The sequence below is a fragment of the Phascolarctos cinereus genome, unplaced genomic scaffold (genome assembly GCF_003287225.1).
Source record: "Phascolarctos cinereus isolate Bilbo 61053 unplaced genomic scaffold, phaCin_HiC Scaffold_726;HRSCAF=1367, whole genome shotgun sequence".
Lineage (NCBI taxonomy): Eukaryota > Metazoa > Chordata > Mammalia > Diprotodontia > Phascolarctidae > Phascolarctos > Phascolarctos cinereus.
Genome location: NW_027556098.1, coordinates 302198517 through 302218471, shown reverse-complemented (window position 1 = coordinate 302218471; position 19955 = coordinate 302198517). Strand labels below are relative to the sequence as shown.

Below are 19955 nucleotides of genomic sequence, written 5' to 3'. Positions count from 1 at the left end.
CAGAAAGCACTTTGGAAGATGTTGGGTATAGACCAACATCCCATACCATATACCACAATAAGGTCCCAATGGGTATGTGACTCAGACTTAAAGAATGCCATCATAAATTTAGAAGAGCAGAGAAGAAAGTATCTTTCAGAACAATGAACAGAAGAAGAGTTAATCACCAAAAAAGAGATTGAGAGGATCAGAGAAGATACTTGTGCTCACATAAAATTTTAACAATTTTGTACAAACAAAACCACTGCAGTTAAAATTAGAAGAGAATCCATAGAGGGAAAAATCATTAGGGTAAATTTTTCTGATAAAAGACTTGTTTGAAAGATCTATAAACAACTGATTCAAATTTATAAGATTAAAAAACAATTCCCAAATAGATAAAGGAAAAAAAAACTAAGCTGTCAATAACGATATGAAAAAATGCCTCAAATCACTAATAAGTAGTGATATTCAAAAGAGAACAATTCTGAGGATCCACCCTATCCATTGAATTGACAAAGATGACCAAAACCAAAAAAAGGAGGAAAAGACAGTTTTTGGAGGGGCTGCTGGAAAATAAGGCACATTTCTGCATTGCTGGTTGAGCTGTGAATTGTTCCAGCCTTTGGAAAGAAATTTGGAACTATGTCCCCAAAGTCACTAAACTATGCATTCATCTAGTGATACTTCTACTATGTTTATTACCCCAGAGAAATCAAAAGTGGAAGAAGACCCATGTGTAGAAGAATATTCATAAATCCTCTTTTTGTGGTGTTAAGTGGAAACTAAGAGGATGCCTTTCACATGGGGAATGGTTGAACAAACTGTGGGATATGAGTGTAGTGAAACACTAATTTGCTGGGAGAAATGATAAAATAGTTTCAGAGAAACCTGGAAAGACTTATATGAATTGATCCAGAGTGAAGGGAACTGGACAATTTATACAATAATAATTATATCATAAGGACAAGCAACTTTGAGAGATTTAAGAACATTGGCCAACCACCTCCTGACAGGTAATAAACTCAAGTTCCCAGAGGAGACACATTTTAAGACACAGTCAACGTGGGAATTTGTTTTGCGTGATTATGTTTATTTGTTAGAAATATTTTCTTTTTCCTTTTCTTTCAATTTGGGAGGCAGGAAAGATTGAAGAGGTTAGGAAAAATAAAATAACAGAATAGAGGGCTATGGAAACTTATTTTTGAAATACACAGAAGAAAACAAAGAAATCCAGAAGGAATCATAGCCAACCAGGATAGTAATGAAGTATTATTTAAAAAGCAAGCTGTAGACTTTTGCTTCCGGGAGCCAAGACGGCAGAGTAAAAAGTAAGTCGCTCTCACCCTCCTGTATCAATACCTCTGAGAGCCCAGAAAATATTGCCCCAGGAAAAAACCTGGAACAGCTGGCCCAGAAGAAAGATGGGGTGCAGCAGTCTAGTAGCCCAGGTAGTTTGAGGGATCAATGGGAAAGGCCCTTCTTGCCCTGGGGGAAGGGGAGCAGTATGGAATGGGAGATGTCTCAGCAAGCTAGCAGAAAGTCCCACTTCAGCATACCAGGAGGAGATCCTGAAACCCAGGTGGTGGAGCAGGCAAACACCAACACCTGGACCCCTGAGTGCCTCAGTAAGGCAGGGGAACTGGTGGAAACCAGCTCAGAAAACTGCCAGGTGCATCGGCATTACACAGTAACTGGCATTCCACAGTAATCTGGTCTCCCAGTGCCTCAACAAAAAATAAGGAAGCAACACTACAAAGGACCCCAGGCAAATAAACACTGTACAACATCCATCTGAAAGAAGCTGAAGAAGGCTAAAAGAAAGGAAAAGCAGGCAACCTAGAGTTGCCCTAGAGTTCCAGCCTTGCTGTTTCCAGACCAACACCAGGTACTCTGCCAGAACCCTACAGCTTCCAACTGCCAACATCAGAGGCCCCAGCACACAAAGCCAGTGACCAAGCCCTAGGCTCCCAACACAAGAAGGTGGGTCAGTGCTTTTGCTCCCCAGCAGGAGAGCTCAATCTCTTTAAAGGCCAGGAAATAAGCAAACACCATGAGCAAAAAGAAACATACCATAGATTCATAATATGAGAAGTGAAGATAAAGACAGAAATTCTGAAGAGGACAGCATTGTCAACAAACCCACATCTGCAACATCAAAAGGGAATATGAACTGGTCTGAAGCCCAAAAGGCCTTCTTAGAAGAGCTCAAGAAGGATTTTAAAAGTCACATGAGAGAGGTAGAAGAGTCCTTAAAAAATATAATTGGCCAACTGAAAAAAAAGTACAGCAAAGAAAACAAATCCCTAAAACATACAATTGGCCAAATAGGGAAGGAGGAACAAAATCTAACAGAAGAAAACAATCTGCTAAAAACTATAATCAGGCAAATGGAAGCTTGATGACTCTATGAGAGAGCAAGAATTAGTCAAACAGAAACAAAAAAAATGAAAAAATAAATGAAAACGTAAAATACCTTATTGGTAAAATAACTGACCTGGAAAATCAGTCTAGGAAAGAAAATTTAAAAATTATTGGTCTAACTGAAAATCACAATGAAAAAAAGAGCCTGGACAGTACCTTTCAGGAAATCATAAAGGAAAATTGCCCTGAGGTCCTAGAACCAGAGGGTAAAATTGCCATAGAAAGAATCCACCAATCACTTCCTGAAAGAGATCCCAAATTGAAAACGCCAAGGAATATAGTAGCCAAATTCCAAAATTACCAGGTCAAAGAGAAAATACTGTAAGCAGCCAGAAAGAAACAATTTAAATATCATGGAACCACAGTCAGGATTACACAGTACCTTGCAGCTTCTACATTAAAAGACCGTGGGCATGGAACATGATATTCTGTAAGGTAAAGGAGCTTGGATTGCAGCCAAGAATCAACTACCCAGCAAAAATGAGCATGATCTCTCAGGGGAGGAGATGGATATTCAATAAAAGAGGGGACTTCCAAACCTTCCTGATAAAAAGACCAGAGCTCAACAACAAAAAAAATTGGTATTCAAGTACAAAATTCAAGAGAGAAATAAAAAGGTAAATGAGACAGAAAGATACTGTATGTTGTTGACAAGGGCAAACTATTTACATCCCTACAAAGGAAGATGACACCTGTAACTCTTGAGAACTGTATTGTTACACCATGTTAAAGGGGTATATACATAAAGGGGGTGGATATAAGTTGACTTTGATGTAATGATAAAAAAAAAATCTAATCAAGTGGGTTAAATGGATCCAAGTAAGTGGATTAATCTGATCTAAGAAAATGTACTGAGAAAGGAGAAGGCAGACAAGGGTAAATTACATTACAGGAAAAGACACAAAAACCTATTACAGCAGGGAAAGAAGGGAGGGACATTAACATTCTTTGAACCTTACTCTCATCAGATTTGGCTCAAGAAGGGAATAACATAATCAGGTATAGAAATCTAACTTTCCCTATAGGCAGTGGGAGGGAAAAGGGGAAAGAAAAGGGAGGGGGGATAGAAGGGAAGGAAGAAACAGTGAGGGTAAAGGGGAAGAAAAGAGTGACACACACAGGGCAAAGGTAAAAGGCTGGAGCAGAATATATTGTACTTTAGCTGAAGTGAAAAAAAAAAAGCAGGGGTAGCAATCCTGATCTCAGACAAAGCAAAAACAAAAATAGATCTTATTAAAAGAGATAAGGAAGGAAACTACATCCTGCTAAAAGGCACCATAGACAATGAAGTAATATCATTACTAAACATACATGCACCAAATGGTATAGCATCCAGATTCTTAGAGGAGAAGTTCAGGGAGTTACAGGAAGAAATAGACAGCAAAACTATACTAGTGGGGACCTCAACCTCCCCCTCTCTGAACTAGATAAATTTAAAATAAACAAGAAAGAAGTGAAGGAGGTGAATAGAATATTAGAAAAGTTAGATATGATAGACCTCTGGAGAAAATTGAATGGGGATAGAAAGGAATATACTTTTTTATCAGGCACATATACAAAAATTGACCATGTACTAGGCATAAAAACCTCACAATCCAATGCAGAAAGGCAGAAATATTAAATGCATCCTTTTCAGATCATGATGCAATAAAAATTATATGTAATAAAGGGCCATGGAAAGATAGACTAAAAAATAATTGGAAACTAAATAATCTAATCCTAAAAAATGATTGGGTCAAACAACAAATCATAGAAACAATCAATAATTTCATTCAAGAGAATGACAATAATGAGACAACATACCAAAACTTATGGGATGCAGCAAAAGCAGTTCTTAGGGGAAGTTTTATATCTCTAAATGCTTACATAAATAAAATAGAAAAAGAGATCAATGAATTGGGCATACAACTAAAAAAACTAGAAAAAGAACAAATTAAAAATCCTCAACTAAACACCAAATTAGAAATATTGAAAACCAAAGGAAAAATTAATAAAATTGAAATTAAGAAAACTATTGAACTAATAAAAAAACTAAGAGCTGGTTTTATGAAAAAACCAATAAAATAGATAACTTTGGTTAATTTAATTAAAAAAAAGAAAAAAACCAAATTACTAGTATCAAGAATGAAAAAGGTGAATCCACCTACAAGGAAGAGGAAATTAAAAAATAATTAGGAACTATTTTGCCCAACTATATGCCAAAAATTTGACAATCTTAGTGAAATGGATACATATTTACAAAAATATAAATTGCCCAGATTAATAGAAGAGGAAGTAAAATACTTAAATAACCCCATCTCAGAAAAAGAAATTGAACAAGCCATTGATGAACTCCCTAGGAAAAAATCTCCAGGGCCAGATGGATTTATAAGCAAATTCTATCATTTAAAGAACAATTAATTCCAATACCATGTAGACTATTTGGGAAAATAAGTGAAGAAGAAGTCTTACCAAATTCTTTTTATGCTACAAATTTGGTGCTGATGCCTAAAACCAGGAAGAGTCAAAACAGAGAAAGAATATTATAGACCAATTTCCCTAATGAATATAAATGCCAAAATTTTAAATAAAATATTAGCAGATAGATTATAGCAACTTATCACAAGAATAATACACTATGACCAGGTAGGATTTATACCAGGAATGCAGGGCTGGTTCAATATTGGGAAAACTATCAGAATAATTGAGCATATCAACACCAAAAGTAACAGAAATCACATGATCATCTCAATAGATGCAGAAAAAGCTTTTGACAAAATATAACATCCATTCCTATTAAAAACACTAGAGAGTATAGGGATAAATGGAGTCTTCTTTAAAATAATAAATAGCATCTACCTAAAACCTTCAGCAATTATCATATGTAATGGGGACAATTTAGAAGCATTTCCAGTAAGATGGGGGTGAAAGAAGGATGTCCATTATCACCACTGTTGTTCAATATTGTACTGGAAAGGTTAGCTATAGCAGTAAAAGAAGAAAAATTGAAGGTATGAGAATAGGCAAAGAAGAAACAAAGCTATCACTCTTTGCAGATGACATGATGATATATACTTAGAGAATCCTAGAGAATCAAGTAAAAAACTACTTGAAATAATAAACAACTTTAGCAAAGTTGCAGGCTGTAAAATAAACCCACATAAATTATCGGCATTTCTATATATTTATATGCCCAACAGCAAGAGATAGAAAAATTCCATTTAATCTTACTATAGACATTATAAAATATTTAGGAGTCTGCCTCCTGAAACAAACCCAGTAAGTGTATGAACACAATTACAAACACTTTTCACACAAATAAAGGTCAGATCTAAATAATTGGAAAAACATCAGTTGCTCATGGATAGGCCAAGCTAATATAATAAAAATGACAATTTTACCTAAGCAAATTTACTTATTCGGTGTCATGCCAATCAAACTACCAAAAATTATTTTATAGAGTTAAAAAAAATAATAACAAGATTCATGTGGAAGAGCAAAAGGTCCAGAATATAAAGGGAACTAATGGAAAGAAATGCAGGGGAAGGTAGCCTACCCATTCCAAATCTTAAATTGTATTGTAAAGCAGCAGTCATCAAAACTGCTTAGTATGGGTTAAGAAATAGAGTGATGGATCAGTGGAATAGGTTAAGTATACAAGACACAGTAGTTAATGACTATAGTAATCTATTATTTGATAAACCCAAACCCCTCAGCTTCTGGGTAAGGACTCACTCTTTGACAAAAACTGCTGGGAAAACTGGAAAAAAGTATGGCAGAAACTAGGCATAGATCAAAATCTCATGCCATATACCAAAATAAAGTCAAAATGGGTTCATGATTTAGATATAAAGGCTGATACTGTAAGCAAACTGGGAGAGCAAGGAATAGTTTACCTATCAGATTTATGGAGAACAGAATTCATGACCAAATAGGAGATGGAGAACATTACAAAAAACAAAATGGATAACTTTGATTACATTAAATTGAAAGGTCTTTATACAAATAAAGCCAATACAACCAAGATTAGAAGGAAAGTAGAAAATTGGGAAAGAATTTTTACAACCAGTGTCTCTGATAAGGGCCTAATTTCTAAAATATATAGAGAATTAAGTCAAATTTATAAGAATACAAGTCATTCCCCAATTGATAAATAGTCAAAGGATATGAACAAACAGTTCTCAGGTGAAGAAATTAAAGTTATGTATAGTCATAGAAAAAAATGGTGTCTCACTATTTATTTGAGAAATGCAAATCAAAACAGCTCTGAGGTACCACATCACAACTATCAGTTTGGCCAACATAATAAAAACAGGAAAATAATAAATGTTGGAGAAGAAGGGGGAAAATTGGAACACTAATGCATTGTTGGTGGAGTTGTGAAATGATCCAACCATTTTGGAGAGCAATTTGAAACTACCCAAAGAGCTATAAAAATGTGCATACCCTTTGACCCAGCAATAGTACTTTTAGGGCTATATCCCAGAGAGATCATACAAATGGGAAAAGGACCCATATGTACAAAAATAGTTACAGCAGCTCTTTTTGTGGTGGCAAAGAATTGGAACTTGAGGGGGATGCCCATCAATTGGGGAATGGTTGAACAAGTTGTGGCATATGAATGGAATGGAATACTATTGTGCTATAAGAAATGATGAACACGCTGTTTCCAGAAAAACCTGGAAAGACTTGTATGGTCTGATGCTGAGTGAAGTTAGCAGAGCCAGGAGAACTTTGTACACAATAACAGCCATGTTGTGTGATGACTAATATTGACAAATTTAATCCTTCTCAGCAATACAAGGAACTAAGACATCTCCAAAGGCCTCATGATGGAAAATGCTGTCCACAAAGAAGAAAGAAGTATGGAGTTTGAATGCAGATCAAAGCGTGCTATTTGCTATTTTTTTTCCTTCTATTGTGTTTTGTTTCCTCTTTCCAGTGGTTTCTCCTTTTGGTTCTAATTCTTATTTACAACATCAGTAATGTGAAAATGTTTAGTAGGAATGTGTATGTACAGCCTGTATCAGATTGCATGCCATCTTAGAGAGGGTGGTGGGGAGGGAGGGGAAAAAAATTTAAAACTCAATAGCTTATGGAGGTGATTGTAGATAATTCAAAATAAATTAATAAAAAAAAGTGGAAGAAAAAACAAAAGCAAGCTGTGCTTAATAAAGATCTGCATTCTTCTATGTTCTATTCTATATGAAAGTTTGTTTTAGTTGATTTTTAAGTTCAGAATTTTTAAAATGAGATTAAAATTGCCCAGTGGATGGAGAATGGGAAACATTTATTTGAAGAAAGGTTGTGAAAGTGAAAAGGGGGGGAAAAGCGTATAACTTAAAGATACAAGAGGAAGTTGAAGGTCTATCTGCTTGTTTGCTTGTTTATTTTTGGTCAAACCTTGCTTTATGATAAACCAAATGATTGATCCAAGAATTATTTACTATATATTTACTATATATATATATATATAATTTTGTGCACAGAGTACGATGGAACATAGATAAACTACTTATAAGTGTGTATAAAGGAATTTAAAATTTTGAGCTACACAGTAAAAGCAGGTGCTCAGTTTGCAGCCTTTAAAAAAAAACCTTTCTTGATTAATGCAGATGTATATCTTGTAGGAAAACCTGGTTTAAAAAAATCTGGATTTTAAAAACTGATAAATTAAGGAGAAAATATTATTTGACAGAAGAATTACTTTCTGAATTCCTTTAAGTTATTCAGTCATCAAACATTTATTAAGTACTTAGAATGTGTCTGACACTGTGCGAAGCTCTGGGGATACAAAGAAAGGCAAAAACTAAGGGATAAAATCATATAAGGGCTGGGCATGGTAGTGCCCATCTGTAGTCTCTGCTACTGGGGAGGCTGAGGCTGTTGGATCACTTAAATTGGAAGTTTTGAGCTGCAGCAGGGTTAAAAACCTGTTGGGTATCTGCATTCTCTAGCACTGATGCTTGTTTAGGAAGTTATTATCAATATGTTTCTATTTTTACTTAACAGATCCATTGAACTTGGAGAACTACTAAGGACAAGAAGAAGATACAAAGAGAAGTAAAAATGCCGAAACCAGTAAGTGTATCAGTTAATCTCTTTTGACTTAAATCGATTCTAGTAGGTTTCTCCAATGGAAGTAAATATTGCATTTCCATCATTGCCCAAGATCTTATCAGATGTCATGAATTAAGAAAATTTGAATATAGTTACATAATTCACTTTGATTATATTTGGGAGACCTTAGAAAGAAACCTGTTGTGAGTTATCAGTTTGAGTGTTTATTTGATTTAATTTTTTTTTATAATTTTTTTTAAGGCAGTTGGGGTTAAGTGACTTGCCCAGGGTCACACAGCTAGTGTCAAGTGTTTGGTCTGAGGCCAGAATTGAACTCAGGTCCTCCTGACTTCAGGGCTGGTGCTCTATCCACTGCATCACCTAGCTGCCCCTAGATGATTTCATTTTTAAAGAAAAAAAAATATTTAATATGTTGTCTTACCCAAGCTGCTTTCCCTCCAAAATTATTTTTACAAAACTTTAAAAGAGGAAAATGTTGTAGAAAGAGTATTGAATTAAGTCCTTGGTTTGAATCTTAGTTTTGCTATATGTGTTAAAAGTCATTTATCCTCTCCAACCCCAAATGGTCTTTAATGTCTCATCTAGCTCAATAATGATGATGATGGTGATGATGATGATGATGATGATGAATAATAGCTAGCATTTATATAGTGCTTTATGATTTGCAAAGTGCTTTATAAATATTCTTAATTTATCCTTATAACAAGCCTGGCAAGTGGATGCTGTTGTTATCCCTATTTTCCAGATGTGGGAACTGAGGCAGACAGAGGTTAAATGACTTGCTCAGGATCACACAGTTAGTGTCTGAGGCCAGATTTGAATTCAAGTCTTCCTGAGGTCCAGCATTCTATCAACCACCCATGAGATTTTTATGTGAAATTATACTGTATGAATTCAGTTCATTAGTTAGTCAGCAAGTAATTTTTAAGTGTCTGTTATATACAAAGCAATGTGTTAGGCTATGGTGATTAAAAAAAGACAAAAATAAAAAACCATCCCTGTCCTCAAAGCACTTATATTCTGCAGTTGGTTCCCCACCTATTTGATTACAAAGCTTAACTTGACTGGTGGCAACAACTTAATGATAGGGATGATACAAGAATCCACATTATTTTACCCTTTTTAGGATATTTCACTTATCCTTTAGCCTCTTCAGTTTTTAATCCCAAGAAAATATGCCTCTTTTAAAAAAGAGTTTTATATATATAATTTATTTTTAGTTTTCAACATTCACTTCCATAAGCTTTTGAGTTTTAAATTTTCTTGCACTCCCTTCCCTCCCTTCCATAGTTTTATATGAATTTGACCCTCAGAATAACCTGATAAAGTGCATAGGTATTAGCAGTATTATTATCTTAATTTTCCATATGGAGAAACTGAGGGTTTCTTATCTTTTATCCCGGAGAGATTAAGTGATTTTTCATGTTCATATCATGTAAGTTTTGGAGGTAGGATTCAAATCTAAATCTTATGACTTCAGATCCAACTTCTTTATGTTATACAATGGTGTCTCTATAAAGAATTATGTTGTAGTGCAAATGGCCATTTAATGAGTATTTTTGTAAATTGGGATTTATGGATCCAAACTTTAATACCTCTGCTGAATTCCATTCCATCTTCAGCAGCTGCCTATTCACCTATACCTTGATATTCCATTGACGTCTTAATCTCAATACACTTAAAATGAAGTTCATCATCCAGTTAGTTGGCAGGTCTTGCTGATCCTATCTCCAGAGCATCTGGCTCCTTCCTACCTTTCTAGACTTATTTCATATCAGTCCCTTTAATGCACTCTGCACAACCTGCTCACTGCTCCCCAAAATGGATGCTCTAAGCCTTTGTACACAAAGGCTGTTGCTGTTCCTGGAGTACATTTTCTCCCTCTTCACCCTCCCTCCTAGAGTTCTTAATTTCCTTCAAGGCTGAGTTTCTGTTCAAAGCCTTCCCTGAATTCTGTAGTTGGTTAATAGTCTTTCCCCTCAAATTACCTTGTATTTACTTACCTATGTACATACTATTTCCTTAATAAAATATGAGGTCCTTGAGACTAAGTACTACTTTTTATGCTTTATCTTTGTATCCCGAGTCCTAGCCCAGTCAATAAACATTTATTAAGCCCCTACTACGTGCCAAGCCTTGTGGTAAGTAATAAAGATACAAAAAGACACAAAGACAATCCCTACCTTCAGTCATACTCTAATAGGGAACAGGAGTGGGAGAGTGAAAAGAAGGGGAAGAACAAGCAAACATATATGTATGAACAAGATATATACAGGATAAATAGGAAATAAATAACAGAAAGAAGGCATTATAATTGAGAGGTTGGGAAAGCCTTCATGTAGAAGATAGAATTTCACCTTTAAAGGAATCCAGGGAAGGGAGTAAGCAGAGATAAAGAGGGAGAACAGTCCAGACATAGGGGCAGTCTGAGAAAATGTCTGGAGCAGAGACATAGGAGTGTCTTTTAATGGAAAAGCCAGGAGACCTGTGTCACTGGATTAAAGAATATGTGTTAGAATAAGGTGTAAGAAGAGCAAAAAGGTGTGTGGGGGGGAAGAAAGAGTCCTAGCTTAGAAGGGGCTTTGAACACCAAACAGACAATTTTGTATTTGATCCTGGGAGTTAGTTCTTGAGTAAGGGAGTTGACCTGGTCAGGCCTACGCTTTAGAAAAATTACTTTAATGGCTAAATGAAGGATAAATTGGAGTGGGGGAGAGACTTGAGGCAGGCAAAACAAAATGAGTATAAAAGAATTTTAATGTTGTAAGTTTGTAGCATTATACTTCTGAAGTTATTGAAGATTAAAACTGCACTAAGACTTTTGAGAAACTATATCTCTGAGAGAGTAAAGAATTAAAACTAATCTCACAGAGATTATTATGTGCCAGTTTGCAGTGTTCTGTATTAAGCCTTTGGGGAGATACTAAAATATGCAAGATAAGCTTTTTTAGGTAGGGAGCCTACATGATAATAGAGGGATTGTAATTTAGTTGCATATTGTTTAACAGTTCTTCGCCAGTTATAAAAGTTTGTCATATGAATAGCTTTATAAAAGATAAAGGTACTTATTTAGCCCAGTATTGAATAAAAATGCTTTTTCATTTTGCTTACTTTTTTTTTTATTGCAGATCAATGTAAGAGTGACTACTATGGATGCAGAGCTGGAATTTGCTATCCAGCCCAATACAACTGGAAAACAGTTATTTGACCAGGTAAATTTATTGCCCATGTACATTTATTTTCACCATGTGGCTTTTAATGAATTATATCAGGTGCTTTTAGGTACTATTTTCCGTCTTCTCATTTTATACTCATCACTAATAATATTATTTGTATGGTATATGTATTTTTTTTGCTAACATTAACATTTTTAATTACTGATCACTGGAACAGGCCTTCTTTTATTCTTTTTTTCATCTTATTTATGTAGGGCAGTACACATTCACAAAATGAAATTCAAAGAATGTTTATTGAGTTCCTTATGTAGATTGGATACCACAAAAAATGAAATGCTATTAATTATACTTTGTGATTTTCTGCTTTTTTGTGCTATATTTGTTCTTGTTACTATATTATCACTATATTTTGTTACTGCTTTTGGTACTATATTAGTACAGGTGCAGTACCTTTACTTTGAGGCATCTAAATAGTGTAGTGCATAGAGTGCTGAGCTTAGAGTCAGGAAGACTTGAATTCAGATCCAGTCTCAGACACTAACTTTGTGACCCTGGACAAGTCATTTAACCTTAGTTTCCTCAGCTGTAAAATGGGGATAATAAGAGCCTATCTGTCATGGTTGTTGTAAGGATCAAATGAGATAATATATGTAGAGTGCTTAGTACATTGTCTGGCTTATAGCGTGCTTAATAAATGCTTTTTTCCTTCCTTATCTCTCATGGACAACATCATTCAACAAGCTATTTTCTTTTGAAGTTTGCAGTATCCCAATCTTCCATCCAATCCAGATAATGGTGGTTATCCTATATTGGTCCTGAGGTCATTTGCAATTCTTTCTCAAGGAGTTCAGTATCTAATTTACTGTCTTCCTCTCTTTCCCAACTCCTGCTCTTATATTCTCTGACTCTCCCTAACTGTTCAGTTTCTCAGTCTCCATAATTCTCATCATCTATTCTTCCATTCTACCTCAACCACACATGTTCACATACTGGATCACCATTACTCAGATATCTTACATTTGCCCAGTTTAAAACTCTGCTGTTCCTCTATCTGGCTATTATCATTCTATTTCTCCATATGCTGCACCTTTTCTAAACCCATTCTTTGTCTTTATTGAAACTACCAAGTCCTCTAACTTTCAGTGCTTTCTCAGACCATTATCTCTGATCTGATTTCACTTCTTTCTGTCTCTATTCTTGACCCTATAGTTAGTCACTTCATCTCAGCACTGCTGTCTTTTCTTGCCTCTTTGTCTTATCACCACTCATTTTTTGCCAAAACTTAGCCATAGATTACTCCTACTCTCTGAGTCCTCAGTTCCTACTCATGTACTGCTGAACAGAGGAGAAAGTCATACACGTACAGGAAGACCCTGCTGATGAGGTACATTATAAATTAATATTATTCATCCTCAACTAGGCCTTCACTGCAACAAGGCAAACCTTCTATTTTTTATTTTTTATTTTTTTTCCTCAGTTCTCTGTCATACTCTCCATAAAAGCTTTTCTAAATATTTTCTTTCTCTCTTCAAACCCTGTCTCAACTGAAGACCTAGTTCCTATTATACTGAGAAAATTAGAATAATAATTATAATATTTATCATTTATGCAGTACTTTAAGTTTCAAAGCACTTTACATGTTATCTCATTTGAGCCTCATGACAACCTGGGAGGTAGACGCTATTATTATCCCCATTTTACAGATGAGTTTAAGTGCCTTGTCAGTGGTCACACAACTAGTAAGTATCTGAGGCAGGATTCAAACTTTGGTCTTCCTGACTCCAAGTCTAGCACTCTATACACTGTGACACTTAACTGCCTCATTGAGCAACCATTGTTACAGTACCTCTTTCTTAAAGTTTGTAAAGCACTTCACAGATGTTCCCCCTCCTCTTCTTTTCAAACCTCCTTATGTCATCCCCCCATGTCTGTGACTTTTCTTAGCCTCTCAGAATAAGGTGACCTTTCTTTTTGTTAAGGCCAACCTCTCTACAGGTTCACCTGATCTCTTGCCCTTGTGTTTTCTCCAGCATATTGTAACTTTATTCTCTCTAATCTTCAGTCTCTTATTTACTGTTTTTTTCTCAACTGACTTTAGATGTGCCCAAGTATCTCTCTTCCTTTAAAAAAATCTTTACTAGACCCTACCATTCCTTCAAGCTGTTGTCTTATACCTCTTTTCCTTTTCTTTGATGAACTCAGAAAAAAGTGTCTGCAATCTCTGCCTGTACTTCTTTGTTCTCACTCTTTGTCTCTTTGCACTGTGGTCCCTACCTGTCATTCAACTAAAACTGCTTCCTTCAATCTCCTATTTAACAAATCTGATTTTTTTTTTAAAGACTGCATGCTTCTTGGCCTCTCTGCTACATTAAACATTGTTGATCACCCTCTCCTCCTGGATTTTTTCTCTGGGCTTTTGTGACATTACTGGTTCCTGGTTCTCCTCTTATCTGCCTAACTGTTCCTTCTCTTACTCTTCTTTGGTGGTTCTTCATCCATATTATCACACCTAACTGTAAATGTTCCCCAAGGTTCCATCCTAGGCCCTCTACTTTTCTCTATATATACCCTCTCAGTGAACACATCACTTCCTTTTCATTTAATACTTATTCTTAAACTTCTGACTCCCAAATCTACAATATCCAGTTCCAGTCTTTCACCTGAGCTTCCATCTCATATCATCAATTACCTTTTGGACATTTCACACTGAAGGTCCTGGAGCAATCTGAAACTTAGTCCAAAACATAACTTATCATTATTCCAAAACCCACCCCTATTCAAAACTTGCCTATTTCTGTTGATAGCACTGTTATTCTTAACAGTATCGCCGGCTTGTAATCCTTGTATTATCCTGGGCTCCTTACTCTCCCTCACCCTACATATCTTAAAGATTTTCCTTAAGCACAATTTGACACCCCTCTCCCCAATTAAACTCAAGTGTTATCATGTTGCCTTAAAATCAAATGTAAATTCCATTATTTAGCATTCAAAGCTCTACAAACCTGGCCCCAGTCTGTGTTTCCAGACATACTGCACATTTTTCTCCGTTTCTTCCACATGCACAACACCTGTTTGTGTGCCTTTGCACTGGCTATACCCTATGCCTGGAATGTATCTTCTCCTTCTGCCTCCAAGAATCTTTTTTTTCCCCTGAAGATAAAGCTGAAGTACTACTTTCTCTGTGAAACCTCAGCTGCTACAGCCTTTTTTCTCAATTACTACCTTTTGTTAATTTGTATTTAGGCTCTTTATATTTATTTGATATATATTTAGGAATGTCCTTGTTACTTCTGATGGGATTGTTTCATTTATTGTATTTATTTTTTCTGTACCTAGCACAGTGCTTGGCATATTATAGGAGCTTAAGAAATACTTGTTGGTTGATTGATTCATAAAACTTTGCTCTATTCAATCCAGCATAAAGCATAAGTGCCTACTATGTGCAAGGCAATGGTGATACAAAAAGAAAAGTGAAAAACAGTTCATGCCCTCAGGGAGCTTATATTCTACTTATCAATCACATATTAAACAGCTTACTAAATATAAAATAAAATGAGGGGGAAGAACTCTATCTCTGAAATAACTGCCACCACACACTGGGATGCTCATTGGCAATAGATTTGGTTGTAAAATGTGCTTCAACATATGACTTGTGGCTTGGAGGTGTGGGTTATATTATGTACCTTACCTTTTAAATATATCATAAAAACTCAGTCTTAACCAGAATGTATATATGAATTCTTTTGCAAAGCATAGGATATTTTTGAACTGTGTTTAAGGCCTTTACTACTTTCTTATCTTTTCGAAAGTTTGTTGTATAGTAAATATTCTTAAATTCAAGCACATGTATATCCATTTAGCCTTCCTCAAGCAGTTTCTGAAGGTCTTGGAGGCCTGAGGAAAGGAGGATACCAGGAGGGTTTTTTCCAAAGCACTGCAGGAAGCAGAACAAAATTTGACACAATAAATCACAGTTTCCTTAGCAATTATATTCACTGCTATTTTGAACATTGTGATGTACATTTTTAAAGATGGAACCCTCATAGTAAAATGTGATGTGGATCCACTGTGAATAATCAACTAACACTGATCTGTTTCTCTGTTTTTTTTAAGGTGGTGAAAACAGTTGGCCTGCGTGAAGTCTGGTTTTTTGGGCTGCAATATGTAGATAGTAAAGGCTATTCAACTTGGCTTAAGCTAAATAAAAAGGTAAATTATATGCAATGATTATGATCATTATAGAGGCAGCTAAGTATAGTGCCTAGAGTGCCATACTTAGAGTCAGGAGGACTTGTTTTGAATCCTGCCTCAGAACCTTCTAGCTGTGTTACCTTAGTCGAGTCATTTATCATCTCTTCAACCTTATTTTTCTCATGTATAAAATGAATTGAATAATAGCATCTGCTTCACAGGGTTGTCATGGTATTCAAATTAGATAACATATATAAAGTGCTTGGCAGACTTTAAAGGACCATATAAATGCTAGCTGTTATATGTTTACTGTCAGTATTTTGTCATAACAGCATCTGTGTAGGTATACTAGTTTATTGTCTGCATATAAGCTGTACATTTGTCCCTCCCAAACTTGTCTAAAACCTAAATAAATATTACTTATAATTGTGCTATGGGGGAAAGGAAAAGCATTTACATAGTGGCTACTAAGTAACAGGCGCTGTGCTAAGTGCTTTACAAATACTATCTCAGGGGGTGAATGCTATTATTATTACCATTTTACAGTTGAGGAAACTTAGAGAAACAGAGGTTAAGTGAGTGGCCCAGGGTCACACAGCTGGTAAATGTCAGAGGCAGGTCTTGAACTTTAGGGAGCTCCTCTAATACCAGGATAAATCATCTTTGGACTGCAATTGCAATTCCCTGCTTCTTCCTAAATTCTCTGACATTCATTGTTCAGTTCATTATTTTAAAGGAAGGTCTGATCCATTTATTTAGGAGAAGCATTTGAGCTTTGCTTGGCAAATTAACAGTATTGCCAATAATAACATAAGAGAGAAAAGTGGTTAGGAATTTGTAAGATGGGCAGACAGTCAAATCACTGATTGGTTTGCATATTTTTCTAGAATTCTGCTTTTTTTCCTTTTTAATGTCTCCATGTTTTATGTTTAACTAGGGTTGGCTATGTTTGCAAGTTTATCTTAAATTTATTTAAGGCCTTTTGTTTATATATTTTTTAAAGTGTCATAGTCATTTCCCTATATTTCACTTCCCTTCTAAATCTCTTGTGTAGGAAATTAACTGACATAGCAACTGCATTTCACAGTTCCATTTAGTTCATGTGTGCAAGGCACTATTTTTTGCTTCTGAAGTTACCAAGACGCAAAATATCATATGTATATACTATAGTCTTGATCCTCCTGTGGCTTGTTATCTAATGGAAAAATAAGATGCAGGTATAATGTGGTAAAGGCAAGGGAGAGCTCTGAACAGTGTATTCTAGTAGAATTTGAGGAAGGAGAAATCAATTTTAGCTGAGACTATTAGGTTTGTTTTCTTCATGAAGGAATTTTTACCTGTGCTGGGCCTTGAAGGGAGAGAAGAATTCAGGGATGTGGAAAAAGTATGATGAGTGTCAGTGTCAGGCATTGTGGCAATATGAGTAGAAGGGGTTGGATTCAAGAGATGTTATTGAGATATAATTCACATGATTCAACAACTGATTAGACAAAGGGTATGAGGAGGGAGTTTAAAAGGATTCCAAGATATCCAGCCTGAGTATTTAGAAGGAGCCATGCTACTGTAAACAGAAGTAGGTAAGTTGAGAGGATAGGCATGTTGGACATGGTAATTCGATGATGAGTTCAGTTTTGGATTGAAATGGTTGTGTCTAGGAGGCAGTTGGAAATTCAGGACCAGAATGGAACTAATATAAATTTGGGTAGTTATTTATGTAGGGAGTATAATCAGAATATCTAAATGCATATTTTTCATATAGTAATTGGGGAAATTATTTTTCATTGTACAGCAATATGTTTTTTTCTCCATTTAAAGAAGTTATTTTAGGGATTGAAACCTATATTTGGAGTAAATTGTTATAAGTAGTTGTTTTAAAATCACTCTCTTGAAGTTTTTTTTTTTAAGGATAGTCAACTTTGCTTAAGTGAATATGCTGTTAATTTTTTTTCAAACTTGATTTAGTCATCAACATTGCATACTAGAAAGAGAAAAAAGTAAGTAAAAGTTATATATCCAACTCACTAAAAACTATATGCCAAAATGTGGTCTTTTAAAAGAGATTTTAAATTAAATGAAATTTTAAAGTGAGTAGGATTAAAGATTTTGACCAGAAATAAATGAATCTTTAAGATAAGTTGACCAAAAGATTATTAAATTAAGTTGTATTTAGTTAAGGCTACTTTAGAGCAATACTTGGAACTACACATAGAATCAGAATTCTATGCTGTTTCAGAATTCTTTCCCCTTAGATATACTTAAATAGAGGTTTAGATCATAGTGTAAGATTTCTGCTATTGATAATATTCAAAACTACTATTTAAGGTAACACAGCAAGATGTAAGGAAAGAAAATCCTCTGCAGTTCAAATTTCGAGCTAAATTCTTTCCTGAAGATGTGTCTGAAGAACTAATTCAAGAAATAACACAGAGACTTTTCTTCTTACAAGTTAAAGAAGCAATCTTAAATGATGAAATATATTGCCCCCCTGAAACTGCTGTTCTTTTGGCTTCCTATGCTGTCCAATCTAAATATGGAGATCATAATAAGGAAATTCATAAACCAGGCTACCTGGCTAATGACAGACTACTACCTCAACGGTAAGTGAAAAATACTTTTTTATTGTATTCTTAATTGTTGTTAATGTCTTTTGTTTTTTATCTCACCTTCATTTTCAAATATACCTAAGGACCATGGTTCATCATAATTATGTAGCATTTTGTTTCAGTGGTTTTCATTTATTTTCTTTCCATTTGCATTGTTATGGACATTGTGTACATTGTTGACAGATGCCTTTATGCTGTCATTTCTAAAAGGCTTCCAAAGTTGGTAAATAAAGTTTTTCATGTTTTAAATTTTAACTAAAATCATGATTTGATTGCTGTTTTGGAGTAAGACAGTCTATACAGTAATTACTTAGTAACCAGTGTGGTTTTTCACAACTGGATTTTATAAATAATAATCTGGCAGCACTAGATGGAAAATTTTGGTGCTTAAGTGGGGGACTTGGAAATGCTGTTGTTTAGTATAGATCTGACCACATGCAGAGAGGTGCTTAGTAAGTATTCTTCATAATAACAATTACTAATCTTTGTATCTTCTGTGGAAATATTTTAATTTCTATTTTAAAGAGATAATTTTATATCTATAAGTGAATCAAAAACTGTCACTGGAGATTTTTAGGCCATAATTTTAGGAATGATCTCTGCTGCAAGTATCAGAAGATGTTATTAAGAATTATATTGTGAAGCTTGGCCAGAAATTTAATTACTGTTCTCTGTGACTCAATTGAAAACTTCCTAAATCCATTCCAACATTAGTACTGTGGTCAAGGAACCTTAGGTGTTCCTTTCATTCATTGTACAGTGTTATAGATAATGAAAATTACTTATTCTTCTTCTGAAAACTAATTTTATTAATTGCCTGCCATTTTAAGAAACATATAAACCTCATCTTGAACATGATTTTTTGATTATCTATATTGAGAACATATAGGCAAAGATGAGTCCTCCTCCCCATGGGCTACTATAGAGGTAGAAAAATATCATTTATGAGAATATTGCTTTTTTCCATGAGTTTTAATATAATTTCTTATTGATTTTTCTGTCTCATATAGTGCATTTATATAAGAAGAATTAGATTGTGATGGAAGATTTCAGAAGGTGATAGCTTGATAAGTGAGGGACAGATTATTATTTTCATGGAAACAATTAAAGAATGCATTAATGAAATAATATGGAAACATTGAGACACATAGTTGAGAAAATATGAAATCTGAGATCATAAATGAGAAAAATATGTGAAGATGTTTAAGACAGTCTCAGTGTACAGCAGCCTAACAGATGACAAAACCTAGGCTCATGGAGGTTATGATTATACCATAGTGTCAGGAGAAGTATTTGAACCCAGGATTCTTCTGACTTCAAGTCCAGAACTCTCTTTGCTATGCTGTAATGAGCAAATGGAAGAAAAACCAATACAGAGATTGTATAATTAAATGCTAGTCATATTGTATCAATTAAGCATAGAAGTGCTGGGGTCATGTGTAATATAGTATTATTCTTTCTAAAATTAGCCCAGTGGAGATAAGATATCACTGTCACTTTATCTGTCAGTGTGGATCTGGTC

General features: G+C 34.9%; 1 protein-coding gene across 1 annotated transcript in view; it reads left to right on the top strand.

Moving 5' to 3' along the window:
* Positions 1-19955, top strand: part of RDX (radixin) — a 92223-nt gene that overhangs the window by 47625 nt on the left and 24643 nt on the right. Inside the window, exons 2-5 of the mRNA XM_020996104.2 lie at positions 8395-8463; positions 11592-11675; positions 15753-15848; positions 18153-18427. Coding sequence (XP_020851763.1) covers positions 8452-8463; positions 11592-11675; positions 15753-15848; positions 18153-18427 — 467 coding nt within the window. The 5' untranslated portion in view covers positions 8395-8451. The remainder of the gene's footprint in view (positions 1-8394; positions 8464-11591; positions 11676-15752; positions 15849-18152; positions 18428-19955) is intronic.